General features: G+C 28.9%; 2 protein-coding genes across 6 annotated transcripts; one reads left to right on the plus strand and one right to left on the minus strand.

Annotated features, from left to right (window-relative positions):
- Positions 1-756: 756 nt before the first annotated feature.
- LOC126898396 (carcinine transporter) lies at positions 757-13,741 on the minus strand. Of its 4 annotated transcripts, none has more exons than XM_050672389.1 (13): positions 13,640-13,741; positions 12,536-12,912; positions 10,871-11,083; positions 10,139-10,321; positions 8,260-8,363; positions 7,945-8,099; positions 7,349-7,517; positions 7,153-7,279; positions 6,979-7,100; positions 6,698-6,912; positions 5,592-5,773; positions 1,203-1,381; positions 759-1,138 (listed from the first exon to the last, which is right to left on the minus strand). In XM_050672389.1, exons 2-13 carry the CDS (start codon positions 12,569-12,571, stop codon positions 958-960), a joined length of 1,866 nt encoding a protein of 621 aa, XP_050528346.1. In that variant the 5' UTR covers positions 12,572-12,912; positions 13,640-13,741; the 3' UTR covers positions 759-957. The 4 variants fall into 4 exon arrangements, with proteins under 4 accessions (XP_050528349.1, XP_050528346.1, XP_050528347.1 ...); XM_050672390.1 differs by lacking the exon at positions 13,640-13,741 and adding an exon at positions 13,047-13,185; XM_050672392.1 differs by lacking the exon at positions 10,139-10,321 and having other exon boundaries at positions 757-1,138.
- On the plus strand, positions 13,728-26,382 carry LOC126898403 (uncharacterized). Of its 2 annotated transcripts, XM_050672401.1 has the most exons (5): positions 13,728-13,868; positions 17,321-17,426; positions 17,506-17,735; positions 21,710-22,606; positions 25,791-26,382. In XM_050672401.1, exons 1-4 carry the CDS (start codon positions 13,755-13,757, stop codon positions 22,577-22,579), a joined length of 1,320 nt encoding a protein of 439 aa, XP_050528358.1. In that variant the 5' UTR covers positions 13,728-13,754; the 3' UTR covers positions 22,580-22,606; positions 25,791-26,382. The 2 variants fall into 2 exon arrangements, with proteins under 2 accessions (XP_050528358.1, XP_050528357.1); XM_050672400.1 differs by lacking the exon at positions 25,791-26,382 and having other exon boundaries at positions 21,710-22,951.
- The last annotated feature ends 173 nt before the right edge of the window (positions 26,383-26,555 follow it).

The raw sequence follows: 26,555 nt of genomic DNA on the forward strand, positions 1-26,555 counted from the left end.
TTTGTAACTTGTAATTCATAATTTGAGTGTAAATACATTACGTTGATAATGGTGTTTAAAAAACATTAACATGAATATTGAAGGACTGTTAAATGTAAGGACAAACCACAACTTTTTAAAGTTTTGGACTAATTTCCGGGGAAGAAAAAATTTTCAGAATTTACTTTTTGCGTATTATCAAATAATAATAATATTTGATAAATAAATCTAATGCGTAATAAGAATTATTTATTCGTAAATATATGCTCGTCTCATACTCAACAAATATGTTTATTTATTATTTTCGGTTGTTTTTTCCCGACGTTTAATTGTAACAATGAACGGCAATGACTGAAAGAGTAATATTTAAAACAATATTGAATATAAACAAAAACTGTCTTCAATAATAACAATTCATCGGCGTAATTTTGATACAGTAAATAAATTACACCTTGCAGTTCTAAAATTATATATAACCTTAACTAAAAGATAAACTTCTTAATAATATTAATAATGATTTTTATACTAGAACAACATTATTCTTAAAATATAGCACTTTATATGGATACAAAGTGCAATAATTGATGAATCAATGTTAAGTAATTCACTTGTAGGCATATGTTCTGTAACTCAAGTTATTTAATTCCATCTATTTTAGGGTGATATTCAAATATTAGTAACGCCATTTAAAATAATATAACGGGATAATGAAAATATATTGATTTTATCAATATTAAAAGTGAACGTTTTAAAATGAAATTCGATTAAATAGCTTTATTTTTCACAACATTAATAGATTTTTTTACATAAACAATTTGTACAAAAACATTGTTTAAATCAATTAATCACAAATAACAACTACAGTAGGTTTACGACAAATTAAAACTATTCTAAGTAACATCATTTAAGTTAATACGTTTAAGTATGTATAGATTTTTACCATTTCATCAATTATCACTAATTAAAAATTATCAGAAATCAAAACCAACAAGTCATTTTAACTACACCAGCGGAATCCAATGGAGTTTCCATAGTGCTCGGCTGTCTTGTAAACCGGGATCGGCGGTTTGTATTTCCAGTAAGTCTACTCAGTTCTGGTGTTTGTAACATCTCCAAATTTTCTGTCAAATCATCATAGGAACTAGAGCGTTCGACTGGCCTGAAAGTAAAATTTCATTCTGTAGCAATCGATGTAATTAAGAATAAAGATGAACCATTATTACTTCTTAGGTATACAATTCAAACAATCATTCATTGTCCAATTTTTTCCAAATTCTTCGCCTTCTTCTACAGACTGTGGCAATTTATAATGCAATGTTTCTGGTAGTCTAAGGCCTGTAATTCCGCCTATGACTGAAAGTATGCCCATGATGAGAAGTGGTAAAACTAGGTTTTCGCGTCCCTAAAGAAAAATGTATTCTTAAATTAAATCTACATATTCGATTAACACAGCTGCCGGCCCGTGTTAAATTGAGCTCATCACAAGGTCTTAGGTGAAGGAAAAAACTAGTTGGATCAATTTTAAAATTCAAACATTTTAGGAATCTGTCTTTGATCTGGATTCTAAACTTTTTATAGAAGCCCAACTTTTATTAACAAATTCATTAAGCTGTATACCTTGTTTTGCATCCATATCGTATAATAGTGTTACTATATTCTGATAAAATCATTTTTAGTTTCGTTGCAAAGCTGAGAAGGTATTAATTTTACCATAATGTGTTTATTTTTTTTTTTTTTGTGTCTGTCACTACTTTTTCTCAGCTCTTACTGGACTGATTTTTCTCAACGATACGTTAAAAGATCACAAATTGTATCTAGTTCAAGACATTATCCTCAAAAATTAAAAATTTTACCCTCATTCCCCGTAAATAATGAAAATCCCCCAAAAAATTACAATTTTTAAAATCGGTAAATTTCGACATTTTTTTCATTTTTTTTTTTCTCTAAAAATTGCCATAACTTATTGAAAAATAAACAAATAAAAACGATTCTTTTTGATATTGAAACCTTAGATATTTTTCTTTCATTTGATATAAATTTTTTGAAAATGTGATTCTTTATCTGTCCACAGGGGGGATTCAAAATAGCACCTTCTGCACAAAAATTTAACTTTTTCAACTTAAGTTTTGAAAATGTTCCGGTAATACTCTGAGCTTTAAACATATGTAAAAATAAAGCTAATGTATATGTTCAAAAAAAAAATTTATCCCGATGACTTATCTTCTATGTGCAAATGGTTTCCGTAGTTAAAAAACATGCTATTTTTGTGTTAAAATTCTTAGTACTGTATTATATTTTATTTTAAAAAACCTTATAAGGGGGTACACTGATTTTCATGAATATTATATATATTTAATTGACATAGAATATAATGTTAAACTTATTTCAATTTTTTTTTTCTTTAAAGTCGAAAAAATTAATTTTAACATTTAAATCTGCTTAAATTGCCAATTTTATCAAAAAACGAATACGACGAACGTTTGTTGATACAGTAAAAATCATTGCCCGTGACAATGATTTTTTTGCAATTTTTCCGTAATTTTTTTGAGTTAGAATTTTGTTTTTCAATAATCCACCAATTTCTTAAAATTAAACACTATCTACAGATTTGCATCGAAGGGTTTCTTATGATAGTGATTTTAATCACTGTCAGATTAAATCTATGCCACACTAATACTGTGCCGCGACCCCACTGTGCTACCGTTTTTTATATAATTTAGCATTTCAAGACCAGTTTTTCAATTTTAAAATAACAAATTACTTATTAATAAAAAGTGAATTAAGTTAGATTAAATTCGCACCTATGTATATAATGTACGATGACATTATCAAAGGATAATACTAGTGACCCTGACAATCTAAAGGTCATAAATGTATAGTTTTGGGTCTTCAAATACTCCGTTTAAACCTCTTGTGTATAAATTTAAAAAAACTAATAATTTTAATAATAAATTATTATTTAATCTAACTTAACGTAAACATAAGAATACCTCTTTCACTCTTTAGAGACTTTCATTTGCTTAGCATGATTGAACAATTTATTAGTTTTAAATGTATCATTTGACTTGACCATTAAGTCACAAAAATTTTTTTTTTATTTTACAATGTGCCTATTATTTTTTTCGTACTAACATTGTATTATTATGCGACTCATATAGCTACTATATTTATTATGTATATTTTATATACCACCATACAATAAAATTCAAATCAATGATTTATTTTTTTTGTATTTACTAGTTCTTTAAGTGTTATATTTCATTTGTTTAGGTTTTTGACCTTATGCCATTATTGTTCTAGTTTTTTTATTTGAATCGTTCAAACTATTAAAAAAAAATTAAATGATTGTTTATTAACTCTAATACATAACCTGTATTTGTTGTGTCTAATCGCTATTTTGATAATCGTCGGTTGTTATTTTGGCACACATACCGAAGTAAAATAGTATAAGTCAATGGAAAGGAAACATAAGAAATATTACGCTTTAAAAACGAATTTAGTATTGTATACACATATAAACATTAAAATGCCGTTACAAAACTAGCTATATGAAATGAAATATATACTTACTGAAAAGATTATATTTTTATTTATGTTATTTTTTTAGCACGCTAAAGAAATAAAATCTATGATTTTATTCTATCAAAAAAATTCTGACAATGCTTATGACTATCCTCCAAAATATTAAAATCAGTTTCATTATAAAATAATGCTAAAAGCTTCTATGCAAAGCAAAAAAGGTAACAAGAGTATTTACACAAAAATTATATACAAACATTTATTTTATTAAATAATATGCTAGTGATGTATCCATAGATGCAACTAGAATTAAATTTTTGAGGGGGCTAATATTTAATATTAAAAAAAAATCCTTAATTTTAGAAAAATGAATAAATATCTTAAAAAATACTGTAAATAATTGAATTTTCAAAATATTTTTTCTACATTTTAATACTGGTGTGTAATTATTAAATAAAATACTGATCCAAATGGAATTTTAATAAAGAATACTAGAATCAAAAAGCTTTCTTTTGATGTGTTTTTTTTTAAATCTTATGACAAACTTAAATACATTAACGGTTTAAAAGAGACCACGTACGCAAGTATTTCGACACGATTTTTGAAAATTTCTGAAATGACTTAATAACTTCTAACCTTTATAAAATTATAAATTTTGAAGTGTACTATAATATTAGAAATAAAATTGCATCGGTTATTGTTCTAGTATGAGTGGCTAAAAGTCAAAGCATATACAGTACTTAATATTCGAGTGAAATTTTAATCATAGAAATTGTTAAACTATAAGTATACAAACTATGAAATTTAACTTATTCGCATAGAAGCGTTTATTGTAGAAGAGATTAATCATTGTCAATTATCAACTATAGTACGATCTCAATGTGCAACATTTTTTTCAATAATACAATTATACCCGCAATCAGGGTTGCAAAATGTTTTAAACGAGGTAATTAAAACATGCCTTTTACGTGTTTAAAACAATTTGTATGTAAAATATTTTAAACCAGAATTAAAAAAAGGTTAAAATATAANAGGTAATTAAAACATGCCTTTTACGTGTTTAAAACAATTTGTATGTAAAATATTTTAAACCAGAATTAAAAAAAGGTTAAAATTATATTTTAATCATTTTATAATATCTTAACATTATTATAACCGAAATTTGGCGAGTTTATAATAGTGATAAGAAATGATAATTTTTTGATAATATTATTATAGGTTATATCTGTTAAAATGTTTAACCATAAATGCTTAAGTTTAATAATATTTAGACATAACGTTATTATATCAGTTTTATTTTTGTAAAGTACTTATTAAAACTCAATAAAAGTATTAGTTGCTTGTCGATATTTTTGTTTAAATTTTCTTTGTTTTACTATATTGCAATTAATTAGTATAGCTTAATTTTAATACATGCAAAGTTAAAATAAATATAGATATAACTATAAATAAATATGTTGGTAAATATAACTTCTATGACAATGAAAGCTTTTAATTTTTGTCTGTCCCTATTAAGTAATTAAGTCGATAACTAAAGGGATTATATTCGTAAGATATTTTATGCCTGTGTTAATGGTTTTACATTTTATTAGTTTACTTAACATTATTCTATTCTATTATACTGTTATTTAACAGTACAATAAAGTATTTTAAACAAATCTTATGTTGAAAACATTAAAATAGCAAAAATATATATGTTTTGTTTTATTCTATTAAAACTTTCTTTTTTTGCAACACTGCTCTAAATTTGTTATTCTCTTAGTCATCAGTGTTATTAGATAATATGTCCTTAAACAAATGACTATTTTCTTTCAGCTTTAATTTTTCATTTTAAATAAAAGTTAAAGGCTTTTTCAAGAGGTGAACAGTTGTTTTGTTAAGTCTTACAGGTACTCTGAACTTTATGGTATTTTATACGCAAAGACATTAAAATGTGACGTCTCGTATAATAGACAGTATTTATGATTTTACCTTCAGCCGGTGCTGATTTCCATAAAATATTCATAGTTAATATAAATTATAAAAACATACAATTCACTTCCTTAGTATCTTAAGTGTTTTATTTTAACCTTAGTTTGAATATGTGGTCTCACCAAGTAATTAATGAACGGTATTAAGATCAATCCAAGACCCGCAATGTAAGCTGATGTTCCGATTCCAATCCCTCGCAATTGTGTAGGATAAAGTTCTCCAGCAAAGGGATAAATTATTAGAAAAGAAGCAGATATAGTAAATTTAGAAAATAAGAAAAGAACCAAAGTAGTTATAACTGCATCTGTAAATTAAACTTAATTAGACATTGTTTTTAGCAAAAATAATTAATTTTATTATAATAAACAAAATTGAAACTACAAAACTTATTTTATACTATTATATTATTATCTAAATTAACCTTATATGTCTATTTTGGATTTACTTTAATTTAAGAACATGATACTATTAAATTTAATTTAAAAAATCGTCTTAATTTAATCTTCAAAAATTTTGAATTTTTTGAGAATTAAATAAACCGAAATACCAATTTTAATTATAAAAATTGATTTTATCAACAGATTAGATGCATTGTATATTTTTAAGCTATTAGAATTACAAGAGTATTTTTTGTTATTTATAAGCTGTGTTGTAAAAATGTTTTTTGAAGCTGTAATGAAATTTAGCATAAGTTTTCGTCTAAAATGAAATATACTTCAATAATAATTTTTTTTTTTTAGAGAGATCACAGCCTTTTAGTGAGACTATTGCATGGATGTTATGTTAAATAATAACAATAATTAAATTAATTAAACAATTATTTCTAATTGAAAAACAATAAAATACATTAAGCGCTCTCTAGTACTAAAAATATACAACTAAGTTCAACTATTCGGAAACTATACAGCACTAATGAATTCATATTACAAAAATATATTTTTTTAATGATAGTAAAAATATCTTTTACCAAATTAATTACTCATAGTTATATTTATAATTTGTTATACAAGACGAATTCTTAACTAAATTATATAGATTAAAAATTAAATTTTTTCTTAATTTATTAATTAACTAAAATTTTTTTTTTTTAGTTAATCAATAAATTTTAAACCAGGAAGTTTTGTATACAAGAAGAGAAATTTAGTATTACTTTAATTATGACGTATAAGAAAATAATTAAATGTAAGTGATTTTTTAAATCTTTTTAGTAGACTATTTAAAATCTTACCTGTAGGTAAAATGACGGTAATGATACAACTTAAACCACTTAGCGTCATTGCTAAACATAAAGGCCACCTTCTTCCCCATCTATCCATTAATAGCCAACACACAAGATAGCTTGGCACTTCTACTAGGGAAGATAGTAAAAAACTCAGATATTGATTTTGACCAAGAGACGGGCCATAATAGCTCAATCCCACGTAAACCATATCATTTGCAAACCTATGTACAGTAAAAATTAAATAAGTTGAATAAATTCATTGTTTAAGGAAATTTATTTTAGCTAACCAATTAAATGTTATCAAAATTGTTTTCAAGCGCATGTTAGGTGTACGACATAAAGCCATTACACCTGGTCCATTTCTTAAACGCCGCTCTTCACTTAACGTTCTCTCCATCATCATTTTTTGCTATTGGATAACAGACATTAGAATTTTTTTATGACATTTTGAACACGCATACTTTTAATTTTTGTTTGAACGATTCTGGAAGTACTGCTCCGTTAGTTTTAGCTAAAGTTTCGAGAATTTTAAGCGCCTCCTCAAGTCGACCTTTGGCCAAAAGCCATCTAGGTGATTCTGGTAAGAACCTGAAAAATGGGTACCAACTGTCAAGTGTATGTTGTGCGCTTTAAATAGTTGTTGTAATTCTAACTTGCCACCAGTATATAAAATAAATAATAAATGGCGCTGAAGTAACCAAAGCAAGGTACGTCCAATTGCGCACATAATAAGTGATTCCAGATAATAGTACTAGTCCCAGTGTGTAAAACATACAAGTCATAACCGTAATGAAAGATCTGTAATTGGGACCAACCAACTCTAGAGCTTAAAATAAAAAAATTATGAAACTATAAAAATCTTTGTTTTATAATGAAAAATTTATTTGATCTTTTTTAACAAGTTAAATAATAATAGTGTAAGTTATCATTACTTATTCGGTAAATATATCAACAAATTTAATTGGCGCTTCATTGATTTCGAATTTTTAAAGTTTAGCATAAATTATTGCAAAAATCTTTGACAATTTAATAACTCATTCACATTAGACTTAATTTCACACACAAAAAAAATCTAAGTTCTATTAAATGGTATAAATCAGAAATACGCAATAAAACCAAGTTTTGTTTAGTAAGAATCTTTTCGACGAAATTAGTAAAGTTTATGATATTAGGTAACGATATTCTGCTATTGTTATAGACTTATTATAAACATGTTTATTAGCTAAAATAAATGGCTTTTTATTTTTTCTTACAAATAATGAATGGTATTTGATAAACCGCTGGTATAGTTAACCCGACAATCATTCTGGAAACAGCCCACCACCAAAAATTTTTCGCGCTTGCCGTCAATAGACTGCCAATGATCAAAGTGGCTAAACACAAAAAATATGACTTTCTACGACCGTATCTGAAAAAAAATACAAATAAACTTGAGGAATATGCAATATAGTAGTCATTTAAGTTGACAAGCTTGTATTCTGGCGTGAGTAACCGTACAGATGTTTAACATCAAAACTATAGGTTGTATTGTAAATAATGCAAATAGTAATTTTTATAATTCGACTAACCTATCATTTAAGACTCCGAAAAAATATACACCGATTGGTCCGCCTATATTAAGAGCTGCTAATCCAAAGGTAGGATAAATATCTCTGTCGCATACTAAATCAAACTAAAAATAATCAACATAAAACATTAGTAAATTCATAGTGTCTAAATAACTTAGCTCTTATATAAAATGAATTATAAATACATTGTTTATTTAAATTTTCTATTTTACTTTATTGTTAGACATAAATATTATTAAGCGAATTTTAATCATAATTTCTAAGTACTTTTTAACTATAATATATATATAAAAATAAAAGTATTTTTTTTCTGATTTTTCTAGTGAAATCAGTCTTCAAGTTCAAAATTACCCACTTGAAAGATTCTGAAAATTATATTTATGTTTTATAAATGTACTATTTAGTATAAGGGAAAATTCGATTTTTTTTTTTTAATTTAACCACGTATGCAGACAAACATTTTTTATGAAATTTAGAATTTAGCTTAACTGTTATTTTAACTAATTAATTGAAAAAGCTAAGTTATTTGAACAGAAAATGAAATTAGTTATGCTCAAAAGTCTATAAAAAAAAAAAAATTAACTAGTTAATGGCTACCATTGCAAATATTATACATAATAATAAATCCATATGTCTTCGAGTTGTATTATTTTTACATTATACCAATTAATTTAAGTTTTAATCCGGATTTGTTTACAAATGATTTATCAGACTAATTTTTTTTAGTTTTTAAGAATTAGTTCATAGAATTACTGATCTCGACTACATGTCATTACTCTCGTCACGCACGTTTATCACGCCTGCAGGAAACGAATTTTGCTGTATAGTTGACTAGCGTTGTCTTCATCGTCAACTGTAAAATATGAGCTGTTACTTTATATTTACCGGTATGTATTTTTATATTATTTATATCTATAAATCCTATTTTAGTAATTACGCGGAAGAAATTATCACAAAGAATAAAAATATTTGATTCCATTTGGTTTCACACAACAACTTACTGCTGCTAGTCAGAAATCAAATACGATAATTTGTGGTTTAGAAAAGTAGTTACTATTATTTGGTTTAACCCACAAATTATAATACTTATTTCGTTATCATTTTTTTATGTATCGCTAATTTGGTTACAAAAAAGTCAATTAACGTTTTGTGTATTCATTCAAATTTCTGATAATCTTATAGTATATGCATAATACTACTGTGTGCCACACTATTGTGTTTTTACAATATTTTAAAAATTCAAAACTACTGATGATAATTTATCTAAAACGTAAATTTAAGTTACTTAATACGTAATTAGCAGTAATAATAGATAATAATTTAAAAATATTCAGTGCTTTTTAAACTCAATTTCTCATTTTATATATAACAGTATTAAATATTAAATTATAACATTTATGGATAAAATCAATTGTTAAAGTATTTTAAAAAAATTTAAAAGTACCCTTCTTCAGAAGTCCCAAAATCTATTTGAAAATTAGTTAAAGAGCAATATTCCTGTACAACTCGACACAATCATAACAACTATAGTCTAGTAAGTTTGTATTTCTTTTTTGCTTTACAATAAATAAAATCTTCATTGAGTTTTCACTGAATATTGATACTTTATCTATAGTATTTGTAATAATTATCATTATTTTTACAAAAGTAATTGCTAATATTAATTTGTTTATCTCATATCAAGTGATTAAAATATATTCAAAAAAATGCATATCATAAAAATAGTAATCCAATTACTATTTTTATATTTATGTCATAAATATTTCATAAAAACGTGTCAACAAGAATGAAAAAAAATCATAGGTGCGATAATACAAACTTAGTGGGACTCGAAATATTTTGGTAAATATTTTTACTTAAAATTTTTAATAGTTCTCACGTCAATTACGATAGAAGATTTTACGTAAGTGGTGTCATATTCCCAGCCATCCAAACATTTTTCAACGGGCCAACTTTCATTCACAAGTTGTTGTAAACCATAATTGTTACCCGTCATCATTAGGATATCTGTCCAATTAACAGCATATCTCATGCATCCATTTCTTACTGCAGTATTGTTACTCTAAAACCGTCAACAAATATAACCCAATTTTAATTATTTTTACTTTTATTTGTTACGGCATTTTTTCGAGTAATAATTCGATTAAATTATTGGCCAACATCGTTGCAATATAAAAATAATTTATCATGCGAGTCTGTCAACAACACTCCAATACCTCAATAGCCGGACAATAAAAAATATACTTGGAGACAATAGATTTATACAATTATTATTGGGGAGACTAAAATGAGAAACCGAAAGGTGTGTGTATACGATCAAGCTGTGAATAAACCTGTAAGAAATAAAATATGATTCGAAAGACAACAATAATAACAATGTGTCAATTATTTCCAATGAAAAAATGTATAAACAAAACTTTAATTTTTATGAGTCTTAAAAAGAAAGTTTTTCGTGGTAAGATATTTATGCCAGTTTAATATGTCAGTTATAATATTGAATAATTTTGTTTTAACTAAACACTACCAAAAGACTCGTTTTGCTCATATTACTGATATATTTTTGCTTAAATATTTAACTACTATCTCATCGAAAAATCTTAGCTGGGCTCACTCTTTCATAAATTAATCGCCTCTGCTCAGCAGTGAAATTGGTCAATTGTGGTACTTTGCACCAGTAAGGTGGTACGTCGGACATAAAAAGTTGATTGAAGGCACCGAAGCCGCAAGGAATACAAGCAGGCAGACAAACTAGCCACAATAATAGTTTTTGATATCGTCCGAATTCGCCGACAATAGGCAACACTTCATCCAGGTCGACTTCATCCTAAAGCAATTATAGAACTTATTATGTCACCATGTATTTTTAATTAACGACGCCGTAATCAGCGACGTACTTAGATACTTCTGGCTAATTCGCCAATATATAATGGCTGACAATCTTTAAGCATAATTCTACTCTTTTCAATTTAAATTCAAAACATTGAAATTGATTAAAATATTTTTATGTCCAATTGTTATAATAGTTATATGTACAGAGTGTTCAGTAAGTAAGAAAACAGGTGAATTACTACAAACAATGAGAACAATAGATACACGTTTCCTTACTTACTGAACACTGTATATATTTTTTATGCTAAAATGTCGAGCAGGCATTTCAAAGGATTGTGCAATTTTCAAATAAAGTTATCGTAAATATTCCCAATTCGCGGAAATTACAATATAAAACTGTTCTATGGCATTTTTTTACACCTATACAAATGATAAAACGATTCATTTCTTTTAATAAAAACAAAAGTCGTTTATGACGTGTATAAATTGTGAGGTATCGGTTTGCTTTTAACTTTGCATTTTTAGAATGTAAAAAATAAGATAACCTTATATTATTGAATTGAAATGATACATAAACGTGTCACATATAATCACACGTGTACATTAAACATTTCAGAATAGACTAGACATTTCTACACGTAGATATTACGGATAGTATGCACAGTCAATGTCAAGTCGGATCTGACATGACTCGCGGTGTACGCAGTTTTGACGGCTGTTGGCACTCGACACTGAATTTAAATGGAATTCAGGCCACAAACCAAAACACACCGAGTGAATTTATGCAAGATAGGAACGCATTGGGAGTAAAAATCATAATCACAGACAATGTTGTTGAAAATTTCAATATGAAAAATACAATAATTAGGTATTGTATATAAAACGATTGATGGTCAGTTTTTTTAAAACGCCTCATAGTAATTTTACGATTAAACGAGACCGTACGATGAGAACAACAGTCTGTTAATGGTTAATAAAATAGTATAATCTTTAGCTTCAGATATTCATTAGATTAATTTAGAAGCTTGAAGCTGTGGGGTACACGTTATTTGTAAACATAACAGCAATTACCAAATATGAGCGTTTAACTTCACTGTTGTTATATTAATATATATTGCTTCTCGTCAGTTTTATTTTAGGTTCTCTAAAATGTTTCTGCATTTAATTACTAAAGTTATTCAGTAAATGCTAAAACAAAAGGAGAATAATAATTGACGCTTAAAACACAACATTTTTTAATTAAACCATCTTGTATGTATGTCTAGTGGAAATGTAGATATTGTTCATTTTATAAACTATTTATTTCTAAAACAATGAACTCGTAAAATGATTTCAAACAAAATTCGGATTATAGGAATCAAATGTTCGGTGCAATCCAAAATTGCCTATACGCGGCGCCGTAACATAAGTTTACACGAGGATTTCAAATTTATAAAAATTTACTTACGTTTTTTTCTTTGTCAGCCCAATGGCTGTTGTCCATGACGAAAACAATAATAGACTACAACAATGGTCATCGTTAACAAAAGTTTATTGGATTAAACAACTACTTCGCCCACATTGATTTTCCACTGTTCGTCGAGTTTTATCCGAAGACCTTCAACTATTGTGGACGTGTTTAATATTATATTATATGTTATTAGTGTATTAGTAAACTGTAACAGCAAGTATGTCATATATGTATGAAATCAAAGATGAATGAAACAACCGTAAATGGTAAATCTACCGGAAAGGACGGAATGAGCCGATTGCATAATTGTTTTGTAATCTATAAAAATATGCCGAATTTCTATTCAAAGGTTCTTCACTTTCACGTTAATTAACCTAAAAACAATTAGTTTTATGATCAATCAATAGGTGGAGACGATAAATATTACAAAAGCGATTGATAAAATAGTTTTATATTGAAGAGGAACGAGTATGACTACTCTGCGCTATAACAAATTTTAATTAATTACAAAATGTATTTTGACTGGAGACACTATTTTTTTGTTCGCATTTAGAATTGTCCATGTTCGCTATGTGTAACTCTTTAACTGTGCGACGTAATGAACTCTTATCGGTAACAACGAAGAACAAATGAGCTATTAAAATAATACATTTTTTTGTGATCGAACGAAATGCGGATATTGATTTTTGAGGAAGTTTAGTTTTATGACCCGAATTAGTCAAATGACAACGCGTTCGAGCAACATTTTAGTTGACGATGAATCTTATTGATTTCGAGTGATTTGCATATTGTGACAAAGGAGTACTACTATAGTGATAAAAACGTGTCCGCTACAACCGTTGTCAATGGTCGTATAAGTACGTACTACACTTATCGACAGCGCGAAAAAAAAGAAAAAACATAATGTACTTTCACTTCTGTTAGGGCGATCAGATACGCCAACGGCAGTGGTGGCTGCGGTGTGGAAATCGTAATAGCTCAAAAACATTATTATTATTATTATTATTTAATAGATAATGCCTGTGCATGTGTTTCACAATGTGAATGGATCTGGTGGAATACCTCCCCATTGTAACTGACGGCTTGTATTCGGATACTTACTCAATGTGTTATGCAGACTTGCATGGTAGTCGTTTGGTAAAGGTACGACGGCGACAATCTTCCGGTCGATCAAGAGTATCCGCGTGTACTCGCCAAGTGAAATTAAATCAACGTAATGACTACGGTGCTGTTTATTTTGGTTTATTTTGCTGTAGTGAGCTCTGCAGAAGCACTTCCTGAAACGATCAATGGTCACAAAGTAGAAATGACACCTACAAACATAATTCAGGTAAGGTATAATTTAGCATTCATATAAAAATAATAGTATAATAGTGATGAGATGTTTTTAAGAATATAGTAGAGCAACAAAATTGATTATCAAATTTTAGTTTTCTTCAGTGCGTTAGCCAAATTTTTTTTGTTAAATAAACTGTCCTTTTTATTTGCAAACTATACCAAAAAAGTCAATTCATTCATTGATGACAGTTGAATGTTAGAAACTATGCTCCTAATTTTGAAACACCTACTAAATAAATTTCGTTAAACGTAAAACTTTTTTTTTCAATTAATCATAACACTGATTAGACTTTTGACATATTTGTTATTTTTTAAGACAGCAATTTCGGTAATACAAGTTGACCTTTTTTAACCCTTACAACTTTAATCGTTACTCACTAAAAGGGGTGTTAAAGTTAATATTACTTTCATCTAAAAACACTACTCCAACACGGCTCTTTCCCGTGACCTAAATATTTGTTTAAATGCTAACAGCTCTTAAAGCATTCTATATTCGTAAAATTAATGACGATCCATATTTTGTTTCAATTAGTTGATAAAATATTGATTGTATTGCTAAATTGCCAGAGAATTTAATGGAATATAGCGAAATATTTAAATACGTTTTAAAAAGTGGCATATTTCGAGTTTGAGTGTTTTAAGTAAAAGATTCCTCAACCACTATTATAATTGTATTAACTGGTGTTATTTTATTGCTTTGCAAAAATTATAAAAAGTTGGTTTCAAATAAATAAATAGCTATTTAAAAATTAAAGATGAGTTGTTTTATAGTATTGCTTAAATTATATACAAGAAGATTTATTATCTATGCTCATGCAAATAACTTTAAAATTATAATATTATTATGATTTTTTTTTTTCAAAAGTAAATAATAATCTATATTCTACAGTTAAAAAAAAATTTGGTCCTTTCCCCCTCTCTCGTTTTTAAAATAGTATACATTTAAGATTTTTAAATAGAAACATTTATGTATAACTTGTTTAAAAACAAAGAAATAGTTCAACTAAAAATATGACCGGTCATCAATAAATTCTGAACTGGTATTTTGGTATCTATTAACACTTTACTAAAATTTTTGGAGGTGAAGCATTAGTCTGATTATTTTTATCTCTTGGCATTTATGAACCACACTACTCCTCCAGTCTTAGTATAAAAGTGGTAATATATTTTAAGATATCATCGTATTAAAAAATGTTATCAGACATTAGGTGTTACATGTTAGATCAGTTTTGCTTATGTGTACATTTATTTTATGAACGTTTCTTTCATACTTGTTATAAATATAGCCTAGTAAAAACACGGTTCACGCTTAGCTTAATTCAGTGGTGTATTTAGAGGGGCGGCATGTGCCTCCTATTGACCATACAGCGTTGATATAAAAACGTTTGTTGATCTTTTATTTTGCTTGAAATCAGCTCAAAATTAGTAACAAAATTTTGATGGTAGTTTGTCAATTAAAACATTTTATTTGTGTCCCCCCATTATAAATTACTAATAATGCCCCAAGCATAATTTATAACAAAATATCAAATATTATGAAAATTAGTAATTTAGAACTGCGAATGAAATCCGCTTAAAAGTGTTATTTCTTTAATAATTTTATATCATAACTTTTTTTCGAGTTTAATCTTGCAACTTAAAAAAATAGAAACTGAATTGTTCCTTAGAACACATACTCTCACTCTTTTTGATGTTTTAAAAATCTGTTACAATACAATGTATATGTTGTAATGTAACATTTTCTTCCTTTATCTATGTTAATAAGTAATACTTGAACGTTTATGACATATTTATTGTAAAGAGATTTAGAATTATGTTAATGAAATGAAAACCACTTTAACACGTTGCGTGTGAATGAATTAAAGTTGTCGAATCATCATGTACAAGTATAGATAAACAAAACTGACAATCAGATGGAAACACGCAATCGAAAGTACACATCTTTAATACATTGAGGTTATTGAATAATAATTAAAATGTATAAGATATTGTCATTGATAACTAGTATATATTAAATAACTTTTCGGTCCTTACTTAATTATCGCAACTGCTAAATGAATGATAATTTAGCTGGTTGTGCAATATCTATTTATTGTGACAAGATGTTTTAAAAAATCAACAAAAAAAATTATTTGACTTACGAGTAGATGAGTAAATAGCTTTCTAAGTAATTACCTATTTGGTGACTTAGAATTATAAATACTATATTTTCATACAGGCTGTGTGTGTTTGTTTACACTTTTATGTCAAGTAATTTATGTTACTATGTTAGTATAACTCGTCCGTAGATAATATACATAAGAATTATATAAATCTAATTTAAAATGAATACTGCAAAATCTATTAAATATTAAAAAGTAAATTTAAAAATTATAATGACATAAAATCAGAAACGACACCAGAAAAAAATATAAAAGTGATGCATTTCATACTAATATCCGTTATATAGTTAATTATTTTATTTTTTTATTTTTCCTTGGAATCTAGGCAATTATCACATTCACAAACATTTATATATGTATTTATACAAATTAAATACAATTATTTAAATAAGTGCAATTAAAATCGAAAAAGCTTTACCCTCAAATTTATAAGATAAGATACATATCTTATATTAAATTAATATAAGATTGTATTAACTGATATATAAAAAAACCAGTACAGTGGGTTCGCAAGCATAGATGGGAAAAGTATAGATAATCTGACAGTGATTTACATCATTATCGAAAAAAACGCCTCCATGCGAGTCTGATATATTTTACTATAATTTGTTTATATTTCATTTTACAATTTTTATACATTTTAAAATTTCATAAAAATATTAAATACTTGTTAAACTTTATTGGATATTGTTTTGCACTAAATATACAAAAAGCAAACCAAAAGAAAGTTTATTGTGATTAATATACTCTATTAAAATTTCATTAGGATCAGACATTTGTTTAAGTTATAGAAGTTTTATAATGCAGAAAATATATTTTGAAAATGCAATATTTTATGACGATTTTGAAACATTTTTATAAATTTCTAAAATTGAGGGTTCTTTTCTAATTTTCTGTGACAATAGATTCAACGAGTTTAAATTGGGTTCTTTGGACGTATTAATCAGTAAAATCGTTCTAGTGAGTGCTAAGAATTTTCATTGACAGACAAAAAAGAAACACTTAATTTTTATACCTATGAATACAATCACTAATTATTAATCAGAGTGATAAAATCAATTATTTAGCATATTATTCAATAATATCAATGTTTCTTCGACAAACTTATGTGAATACTCTGTTCCTACTTGTTACGTGTCTAACGGTTGATGATGAAACATAGACATACTATTTTATCAACACGTAATAATGATTTACATTTATACACTAATAATGTTACATTTATGCTGTTAAAAAGTCCTTATTATAATTTCCTATACGTTTTTTTCTTCTTTGATTTCAGTACATACAATTCAGTAATGTGTCATACGACATGACAGACTTTACAGTGTGCACTTGGATTAAAATGACAAATATCTCTCACTCTCAGACTATTTTCCGTCTGAATAGTAAGCATGTGTAATACGTATATCACTTGAACGTCCATTAGAAAGTTGTTCGACTTTCTTACATTTCGTGTGCATTTAGATAATAAACAAGACACGGTAATCTTATGGCGGCTGCACGTCAAATCTAAACAGATTGTGCGTGTGACTATCAAGGGCAAAGTCGTTGCATCGGAAAACGTTCGGTTGACCAAAGGTCAGTGGAATCATCTGTGTTTCCAGTTAAAAAGTTCCACTGGTGTTTGGGCCATGTTCGTGAACGTGAAAATTCATTCAGTAGGACAGCTACCGTCCGACGAAGGAAGCAGTGACGTAAGTAATTATCTTCGCATTGGCCCAAAATAGTTATTACATAGGTGCCGGTAAGTATTATGATGCGTGTGGACACACAATTTAACGGAAGACACATAAATCTCTTTTAGGCATCAGCGTTGAGTGTACCCACATGCCGTCCGTCTATTGTGTGTTATTATTCATCTTACGGTTAACAGGTATTATGTTTATTGTTTGAAAACTGTTTCGTCAAATTAACATACTTATAAAATCGTTAGAAAGTCTTTGTGATTTATATATTTTTTCATTTAGTTGGAAGTTTCAGTTCTTGATTGTATGCCAACTAACAGTTTGCGGATTAATTAAAATATGTATTTTCACCAGGCCTCGGCCAACGCCTACACTTTAAACATCTCGACGGTTTAACATGATTTATTAATCTCATTTCACGTGTACCTTTTTGTTGCGATAATTTTTGTTTGCTTTGTATAACTGAAAAACCCCGAGCTACTCATTTCTTTATGATACATGCGTTGAACATTTTTATTAACGCTGTAGAATAACGTTATTGATATGAAGTAAAGGTTCTAAACGTAATTACAGAGGATGCAAAGGAATAGTCAAAATGATATTTAAACTATCCGAAATGTTAACGTTTGTTTTTAAATAATTATTTAACACCAGCAGGTTTTTACACTGAATAATTTCAATTAGCAATTGTTATTAAACAAACACTATTATTTAATCGATACTCCATGAAAAACAGTCGATGATTAGTTACTCGTTTTTAAGTACCAATGATTTGTACACCAAGTCGTGTACGTATTGATACTTACAAATTTTTAGTTTAAATATTAACCAGCGTCACTGGAACAGTCAATAGTAACAAATGAAATGAAATAAATGACCGACGCTAATAAAGATAATAATTCAGTATTGAATATTATGATTAACAGTTGACCGTAAAAAAATTTAAGCACATTAAGTGAAAATGCGAGAATATTTTATTACTTTAATATCTGCGTCAAAGTAAATGTGAGTTATGAATGTTTACGTCACAGACTGCAATTGTCTGAATATTTCTTTTTTCCCCTTCTAAATGGCCAATCTTTAAGATTTACATTTTAACTCTCAAAAAATGTTCTTTTTGTACGGTTTTTTTCGCCCTCGAACATTTTAACCCTTTTATAATCATCAAGTATGAATAAAAAGGGAGGATAGGGGTGACCTTGTGTGTCGTGTGCAAATGTATCATTTCATTTGTGGTATGTGTAGTTGTAATATTTTTTTACTCTAAATTCTCCGTTTCCGTATATGTGCACTGGACCCACGACTGTACAAAATTACTACACATTAAGAAAGCTAATCAATTACAAGATGAGATAAAATCGTGTTGCTTTTCTCGTAAACAGATGTTAGAAAAAATTACCACTTTCGAGTTTACACAGTACAACATAAAGATATGTAAATTTTATCGTGCGATTTGTTCGAGTAATATGTGTCCGAGACTAATCTACAGAATTACTACTACTACTTTTACAATAATGTTTATGAATACTAAAGAGTTTTAATTTTTTTATTTTTAATACCTAAGGAAAAGACCATTTCAAAAGTTAAAGCCTACCTACAACTAAAAGAAAATAATAATGAATTTGTTCGTTCACTAAAACGTACATATTTGAATATTAATACATATTATTCAGTAATTAATGTGGTTGGGAGGGTATGAATATGCTCTAAGATTCTTCTGATTTTGGTGTATAGACATAAACCTGAGACGTTATTGAGAAAAATTTTTCTCGACTATCGAGTACAAAAACCTTTTTTTTTTGTACATATTTAACATGTTACTTCCATGTCAAATTAATTATATCCGTCAACCAAACTTCTGGTACTAATTCTCATAGCAATCATGATTGAATATAACAATTTGGCAGTAGTCCACAAGTCGCATGTGTTCATTGACAACTGCAATATATTTTATAAACGTCTACAACTTATATAATTTTCAACCTAAGTTATTACTGTAAAATTTAATTAAAAATTTCAAACTTAATTGTCACTCTATCAGCATTGATATTTTTTGGATTTCTCGAAATGATTTATTTTTGAAACAATGAGTCATAGACGCGTTAACATTGAATTAAAGTTGAACGGACTTAAAATTGTCCCGTGCATTGTTTAAAGAGCTCGCATTTTTCTTGGTCATTTATCTGTTTGCTTTTTGATATAATTAAATTATATTCTAAATAACTCAACTAATCAACTGTTTGTTTCGGGTTTTAATTATTATTATGGATTATTGGAAATACTCATTTTGTAGCTTCTTGTGCTACACAATATTAATAATAGTTCAGATGATACTAATCTGGAAACCGAATACAACCGAATATTTTAAATCAAAACTAAACCGTTATTGAATACATTTGTTGAGCTTAAAAAGTTATAATCCAAAATTTGATTTTGAATCAAAAATTGTTCCTGAAATATCAATTCGTTACAGTACGTAATATTCAGAGGCTAGTTGGGATAAAGCCCCCGGTAGAAAATTCCGATTTGGCAAACTTTGCCCAATATTTTAAGTTTGTCTCTGTGTATATTTTATATTATATTATAATATTACACGCGTAATTTAAAAAGTCAGAAACCCCAAGTTTGATTAAAAAATTATATCTATTTTAACGTCATTTAATACACAAACGTTGGTTATGTAGTGTAAACATGACTTAGTTTTTAAACAATCTCACTGGGTGCATATGTCAATTAATCTAACCAAAATGAAAGAACTGGAACTTGGGGCAAGCAATTTTTGCGTTCGGGGCAAAATTGAAATCCATTGGACATTTATACTAATTGGCTTCATTTGACTAACGTATGGAAAGACACGTTCCAACACGTGTTTATCTCGTAACTTCATCGCAAAATATCGACTTCATTTGTTTGTATACCTACTGGCAGCAATACTATTTATACGGTACTTCAAGCACAATATCGTGACCCATTTGTTCCGGTATTATTTTATATTTTCCATCAAACACACACACACACACACAACCTCACACATAGACGCACAAAAAATAAAACACTATTATTGTTTACAAGCAAATAAAATATATTAACACATTTATGCATGTTGTTATAATTTAGCAGTGACCTGGGCATCTTCCATTTAAGACTTATCGTTTGCGTTTTTATATTTCCGTGCTAACTATTAAACGATTTTTTTTTTTTAATTATATTTCATTTATTAATGTAACCAAACAATACACGTGAAATGTTCCTTTGTGTAGATATCATACCCTCTACCCTTTAACATTTGCTCATGCCTGAAGTACAATAATTAGTATACAGTTGAGTAAACAATGTCATGGTGACTGTAACAATTTGGTTTAATGGACCGCTAACACTCTGTTCAGTTGATTTTGATTGTACAGCAATTGATTCAAAATATTAATAAATATATTGATGTTCAATTTTTATTTTCGATGATTCAGTCATGTTTTGTAACTTCAGTATATTTTTTGGAACAATATATCCTCGGAGACAAAACTATAACATAGTTTCTATTTTGGAGGAACGGCCAATTTTTATCATTGTCCGATACAAATTTTCGAGGCCAAATGTAAAAAAAAATCATGCAATGAGTCATTTGGTTTCAGAATCCACTTGCTCCACTTTTTAATTTCATGAGCAAAACTCCATGCCAGATGATAGAAACTTTTTTTCTAAAACGACATGAAGTTTAAGTACTCTGAAAAATTATTTAAAAGAAAGCGCAATATCTAGAGTTATCAGCTAAATTAAATGATTTTTACATTTAAACTAAGGTGCTTTTAGCAATTATTATTTTACAGTTATTCTGCTTTTATAGTTATTTACGGCGTCGGACTAACCACCATTCGTCCCGGAATATTAATGTTTAAAAAATCACCTCCTTTGGGGGAGGCCGCTATGGCCCTTAATGGGCCTATAAAACGTTAAAAAAATAATAATTTCTCATTATGTTTTTACAGACAACAATGGATGTTTGGAAATTGCAGGGGACAGGCTATGGGATAGTGGGTGATGATAACGCACCCTGTCTGAACCGATTGCAAGTGTACGGATTGTACATGACTGGTTCAGTGGTGGAACCGGTAACGTCGCGGCAAAACGGTACTACCACTAGCGGAAATGCGACTGTCGCGAGCAGTGACGAACAACGAACCGTGAAACGAATACGGTCAAACGGTACAGCGGCCAAAAACAGGCGTCAAGTGGTATACGAAGACATCGACGATCCCACGGCAACTACACCGCCGCCTCAACCCTTTCAATGGATAGGACGAGCTTTCGCGCTCATGAAACGCTTGTTTACCTTCGTCATCATTCCGTTTTTTAAGTTTGTCCGGAATACGTTCTTTCAAACGCGCACAGTAGACGACACAGTGGTTGACGTGAGCGAGACGCGACTGACTGTGAGCGACGTTATATTAGCGCACGACTTACCGGACGATATCGAAGACGCACCACCGTGTTCGACATCCGCCACTATCCCGTCTACCCCTCCTTCTGTTCTACAACCAGACGATAAGCAAAGACCGGCACGTCGCGCGGACATCGATCCATGTTCATCTGCAGCCGTCGCTCAAAACATCACCGGCAATGATCTCGTATCGTCAGCCATTAGTGAAGCCATGTCCCCCAACACTAAGCGGTACTTACAGTTAGTCAGTAAAAGTTTAAGCGATTTCGGTATCACCGCGTCGTTTGTTAAGCAGTCGTACAGCTGCTGTCAGAAACAAATAGCGTCTCAGAAAACTATCATTAACTGGCATGCCACTGCGGCCAAAGTTATCAATGCGGTTAAGTTTCCGGCATCACCGACTTGCGGACAATTTTGAAGTTTTTCTTTACTGCGTTGTAATAAAGTATACTGAATTTTTAGTGATTAATTTATGTTTTTATATGAACCTACCATTTTTTATGGTATAATTCGTGTATAATATTATTAGAATTTATTACATGTGCCAATAGAATTAAATAGTTAATGTGTAAGTACGCTATTGAGTAATTATATCTGTGTCAAAGTGTTAGTCTTCTTATTCAGTAATGAAACTTGTTATTCCTTGAATAAATTCATGTTCAATATCAGAATAATTAAAAATATTATAATAATCTTCTATTGAACGTCTAGTAATGGTCAGTAATGGAGCCATTTGTTTTATTAAAGTAATCGTCATCGATTGCCACAAAAATAAATAATCATTATTCTACCTATTGTGTTGCTTAATCCAAAAACCTCGACACTCGAATGAATAAAAATCACCGCCGCTTACAGTAACACCGTAAATATAATAATTAAATTCGTTTGTGTAATCGTTAATTGAATCGATCGATTCGATGTCCTAATGTTATTGTTACAGTCCGATTCGTGGAAAGCTCTCCCCGTGCAAACGGTGTTGGCTTTACGTATACATTGCATTGAGGGGGCGGACGAGCGACGCCTAAATGACAGGAACTTACAAAAGGAAAAATAGGGCAAGATAGTTCACAGTATATATATATATATATATAGACCCTTTTTGACGCGTAAAAAAGGAAGAAACGGCGACGCCGCGTCGGCAGCGGTGTGATGTTTTGAAACATGACTTGCCCGTCTTCCTTTTCTTCCCTCCGTTAGAGGGACCCATACCCTTTTCTAGTGTATAGGTCACTGTCAGAAGCGCAGAAAAAAAACACAAGTGAGTGTAAATTATTGACGTACGCTCTCAGGTAAAAGAAAAATGCGCTTTACGATGTTATTATTGCGAGTTGGCATGTACATATACGCGAACCATTTCGTATACACATTCATCACAATACAAGCGTATAAATGTTTTTTTTTTACGACTAAATTGTGTGAAAAAAGCAACAAGAGTTGATATATTTTCCACACTTGGCACATGCGTTAGGCCGCATTTCACAACACGGGGGCTCATAATATTATTTATACACATCCAGAAACACGTTGAGATGTTATTTTTTTATTTTGCTGTGCACTCGAAAAATCTTGAATGAACTACTGGTTATGACCTGATGCTTACAAGTTCGAAGGGATGTGAACAAATAATCTTTGCGCATTTATTCCATCCTACAGGCGTTGTCTAAAATTTGAAAAATTAAAAAAGTGAACTATTAAAAACTTTAAGCTACTCGCCCTTCGACACCGAAAACAAAAAAAGTATTAGACCGTCGAATTATTATTATTTTTTGTTTGGCTGAATTCGGCACGTTTGTTAGTAACTGAAGAGCAAGTCAAATTAATTGTGAACCATTAGAAGTAATTTTTCAACTCGACTATTAGAAAAATTGAATATCAAATAACAAATGAGACGTGTTTGTTTAATGACCGTATTAGTCTGATGTATCTCGAGTCGAACATTTTCCTCCTAACCTGTTAAGCGCAAAAATAGTGGTCGCAGTTCATTAAGGAGCGACGGATTGCGTTAACATATTGTTGTGTATGCTTGTTGGGCAAATATTTTCAGTATTTATACAATCGTTTTTTTTCTTGGAAGAATGTTTTGTTTAATCATTCGAAGCGATGAGGTGGGGAACCTAGTAGATTTTTTGCAAACACCATTAAGACTGGAAGAGGGGAAAGGTTTGTTGTGTTGCCCAGACGTGACTGTGCGCTATTATATACAGCTGTTATACCACCGGCCTGTGTTTAGTAATCGATGCGATAAGATTTGTTAAGTGATGGATTCAAAGGGCGTGTCGAAGCACCTGAACGTTTTTATTTCATTACTTAATCATATTAGGTATTGGACAAAACTTAGTGAGGAATCGTTTGATCTTCTCGAAACGAAAGTTTGTTTTAACTTTGCAACTTGTAAATCAGTTTTTAACACGTCAACAGTGTAACTGACTGCATAAATTATAATTCAGGAAATTGCTTACATTGTATTGTTTCTCGTCTGTTATAATGTCAACTGTGTACATAAGGTAAAGCTCCAAGTTTAATGTTGACATTAGTAAGGTACGTTAATTATTTTTCCGCCGCTCACACACACACACACACATATTTTTCTAGCGAATTTAAATAACAAATTACTTATTTGACAAATCTAAATTATAATATTGCGTTTTTAATACAGAGGTTTTAGGATGAACTAGAAGCCCGAAATAATGAGAATAATCTATATTGCAAACTTTTTTTTTTATAAAAATTGTCCTTGTTAGCTTACAATAAGTATGATAACAAATTCGTCAAAAAATAACTTTATTCAAAACTATCCGTTGGTGACTCAGCCAGAAATATGTTGGTCAAGGATCAAGGTTAAGTTAGTTTTTAGTAAATTGTTGGATAGATTTCATCTTAAGATAGTTAAAAATTTTTATGTGTAATTAATGGCGGCAGATTAATATTATGTCGAATAGTTTCAAGTATAAAAAACATGTGGAAACTGTAATTTTTTATAATTAATAAATCGGTTAAAGAATGTGTGGGTGTTGTTTTTCTCGTGGCAATACACTCAATCCGATTAAATGCTTTAAAACAACTTTTTGGGGCTTCGGCCTTTCAAAAGATAGCTGATATCATACCTTTGTATAATTAATATACCTCGTAGCATTTCTGCTACCTGCTTTTATTCGAAGAAACTTTTTAATAAAACTCATGGACGTATTTATGAAGGGGGTTCATGAAGCGCGATCCCCTCTCGAAATTAATGCAATGACATTAATTCTTCACTAAAAATGATTTTTAAAGAATAATTTCGAACAAAATAAAATGTCATCAAAAGTAATTACTAAATCATAATAATTTTTTCAACCTCCCCTCCTGAAAAACATTTCTAAATATGTGTATAATATGTAAATTTAAGACATAATTATACATGTTAGGATAAGGTTAGACATGTTTGATACAAGTTTTATTTGTCATACCTTATACTTATTCACATATCGATATTCTAGATAAAGAACTTCGCAAGTATAAATCTAAAAATGAAAAAAAAAATTTCTTTTTTTATACTGTTTTTCATATTTTAATTTAAAAATAATAATTATTTTTAACTACACGACGTTGCATAAAACTTTCTAATGAATGTCATTTAAATGTTTTTTCAGTGATTATGTGTAGCAGTTTTTCATATTAGCCAAAAATATTAAAAAACACACATCATGGTAAAACCAACACCTTCTCAACTTTGGATAGAAGCTGAAAAAATGTATTTTTGATATTTGTCATCATCATCATTTCCATAGCTTTTATTCCAACTATTTAGGATCTTCTGTATCTTATGATATAACAGGTTTTTTACACTGACTGTCTTCCTGACGAAACCTCAATACGGCCAAGGAAGCCTGTGTAAGAGCAATGTGTATGTGACTGTTAAAGTTTCCGTATGATCACCCATCCAGATACTAATAACAATCAGCACATCTGAACATCAGCGCTAAGACGACTACTGATTGATAGGTTGCGTCACAACATGTCTCTATTCTTACATATGACACAAGTTATTAAAATTCATTATAATCAAATGATTAAAAATCAATTGACCAATTGTTTTTTATTTATAAATAAGTTCTATAAAACCTATTTTATTTATTAATTAATAATTATTTTTATGCGTTAAGTACATTTTCTTACTTTATATTAGATAACTATTAGCAATTAAAATGAAAATTTATCAATTAAATCATTGATATTCTTTTAGTTCAATGTTTTTTTCTTATAACTAAAACAATTTTCTTAAAAGCGAATTTTTTGAAAGATCTTAAAAAATAATAAAATATTTTATGACCAACTAATAATAATTTAGAATACTTCAATTCAAACACATTAAAAACCTACTTAAATTCTTGTTAGCATCATTTAAATGTTTTTAT

Source organism: Daktulosphaira vitifoliae, unplaced genomic scaffold (assembly GCF_025091365.1).
Source record: "Daktulosphaira vitifoliae isolate Bord-2020 unplaced genomic scaffold, ASM2509136v1 Scaffold_2, whole genome shotgun sequence".
Lineage (NCBI taxonomy): Eukaryota > Metazoa > Arthropoda > Insecta > Hemiptera > Phylloxeridae > Daktulosphaira > Daktulosphaira vitifoliae.

Bases quoted from the DNA above. Each gene is read 5' to 3' on its own strand.
- LOC126898396 (XM_050672389.1), bottom strand. From the start codon at position 12,571: ATGGACAACAGCCATTGGGCTGACAAAGAAAAAAAC. The intron at 8,100-8,259 runs GTTAGTCGAATT...ATTTTTTTTCAG, and splicing joins TTCGGAGTCTTAAATGATAG to ATACGGTCGTAGAAAGTCAT. The intron at 1,139-1,202 runs GTAATAATGGTT...TTTTACTTTCAG, and splicing joins TTGAATTGTATACCTAAGAA to GCCAGTCGAACGCTCTAGTT.
- LOC126898403 (XM_050672401.1), top strand. From the start codon at position 13,755: ATGACTACGGTGCTGTTTATTTTGGTTTATTTTGCTGTAGTGAGCTCT. The intron at 17,427-17,505 runs GTAAGCATGTGT...GTGTGCATTTAG, and splicing joins GACTATTTTCCGTCTGAATA to ATAATAAACAAGACACGGTA. The intron at 17,736-21,709 runs GTAAGTAATTAT...ATGTTTTTACAG, and splicing joins CCGACGAAGGAAGCAGTGAC to ACAACAATGGATGTTTGGAA.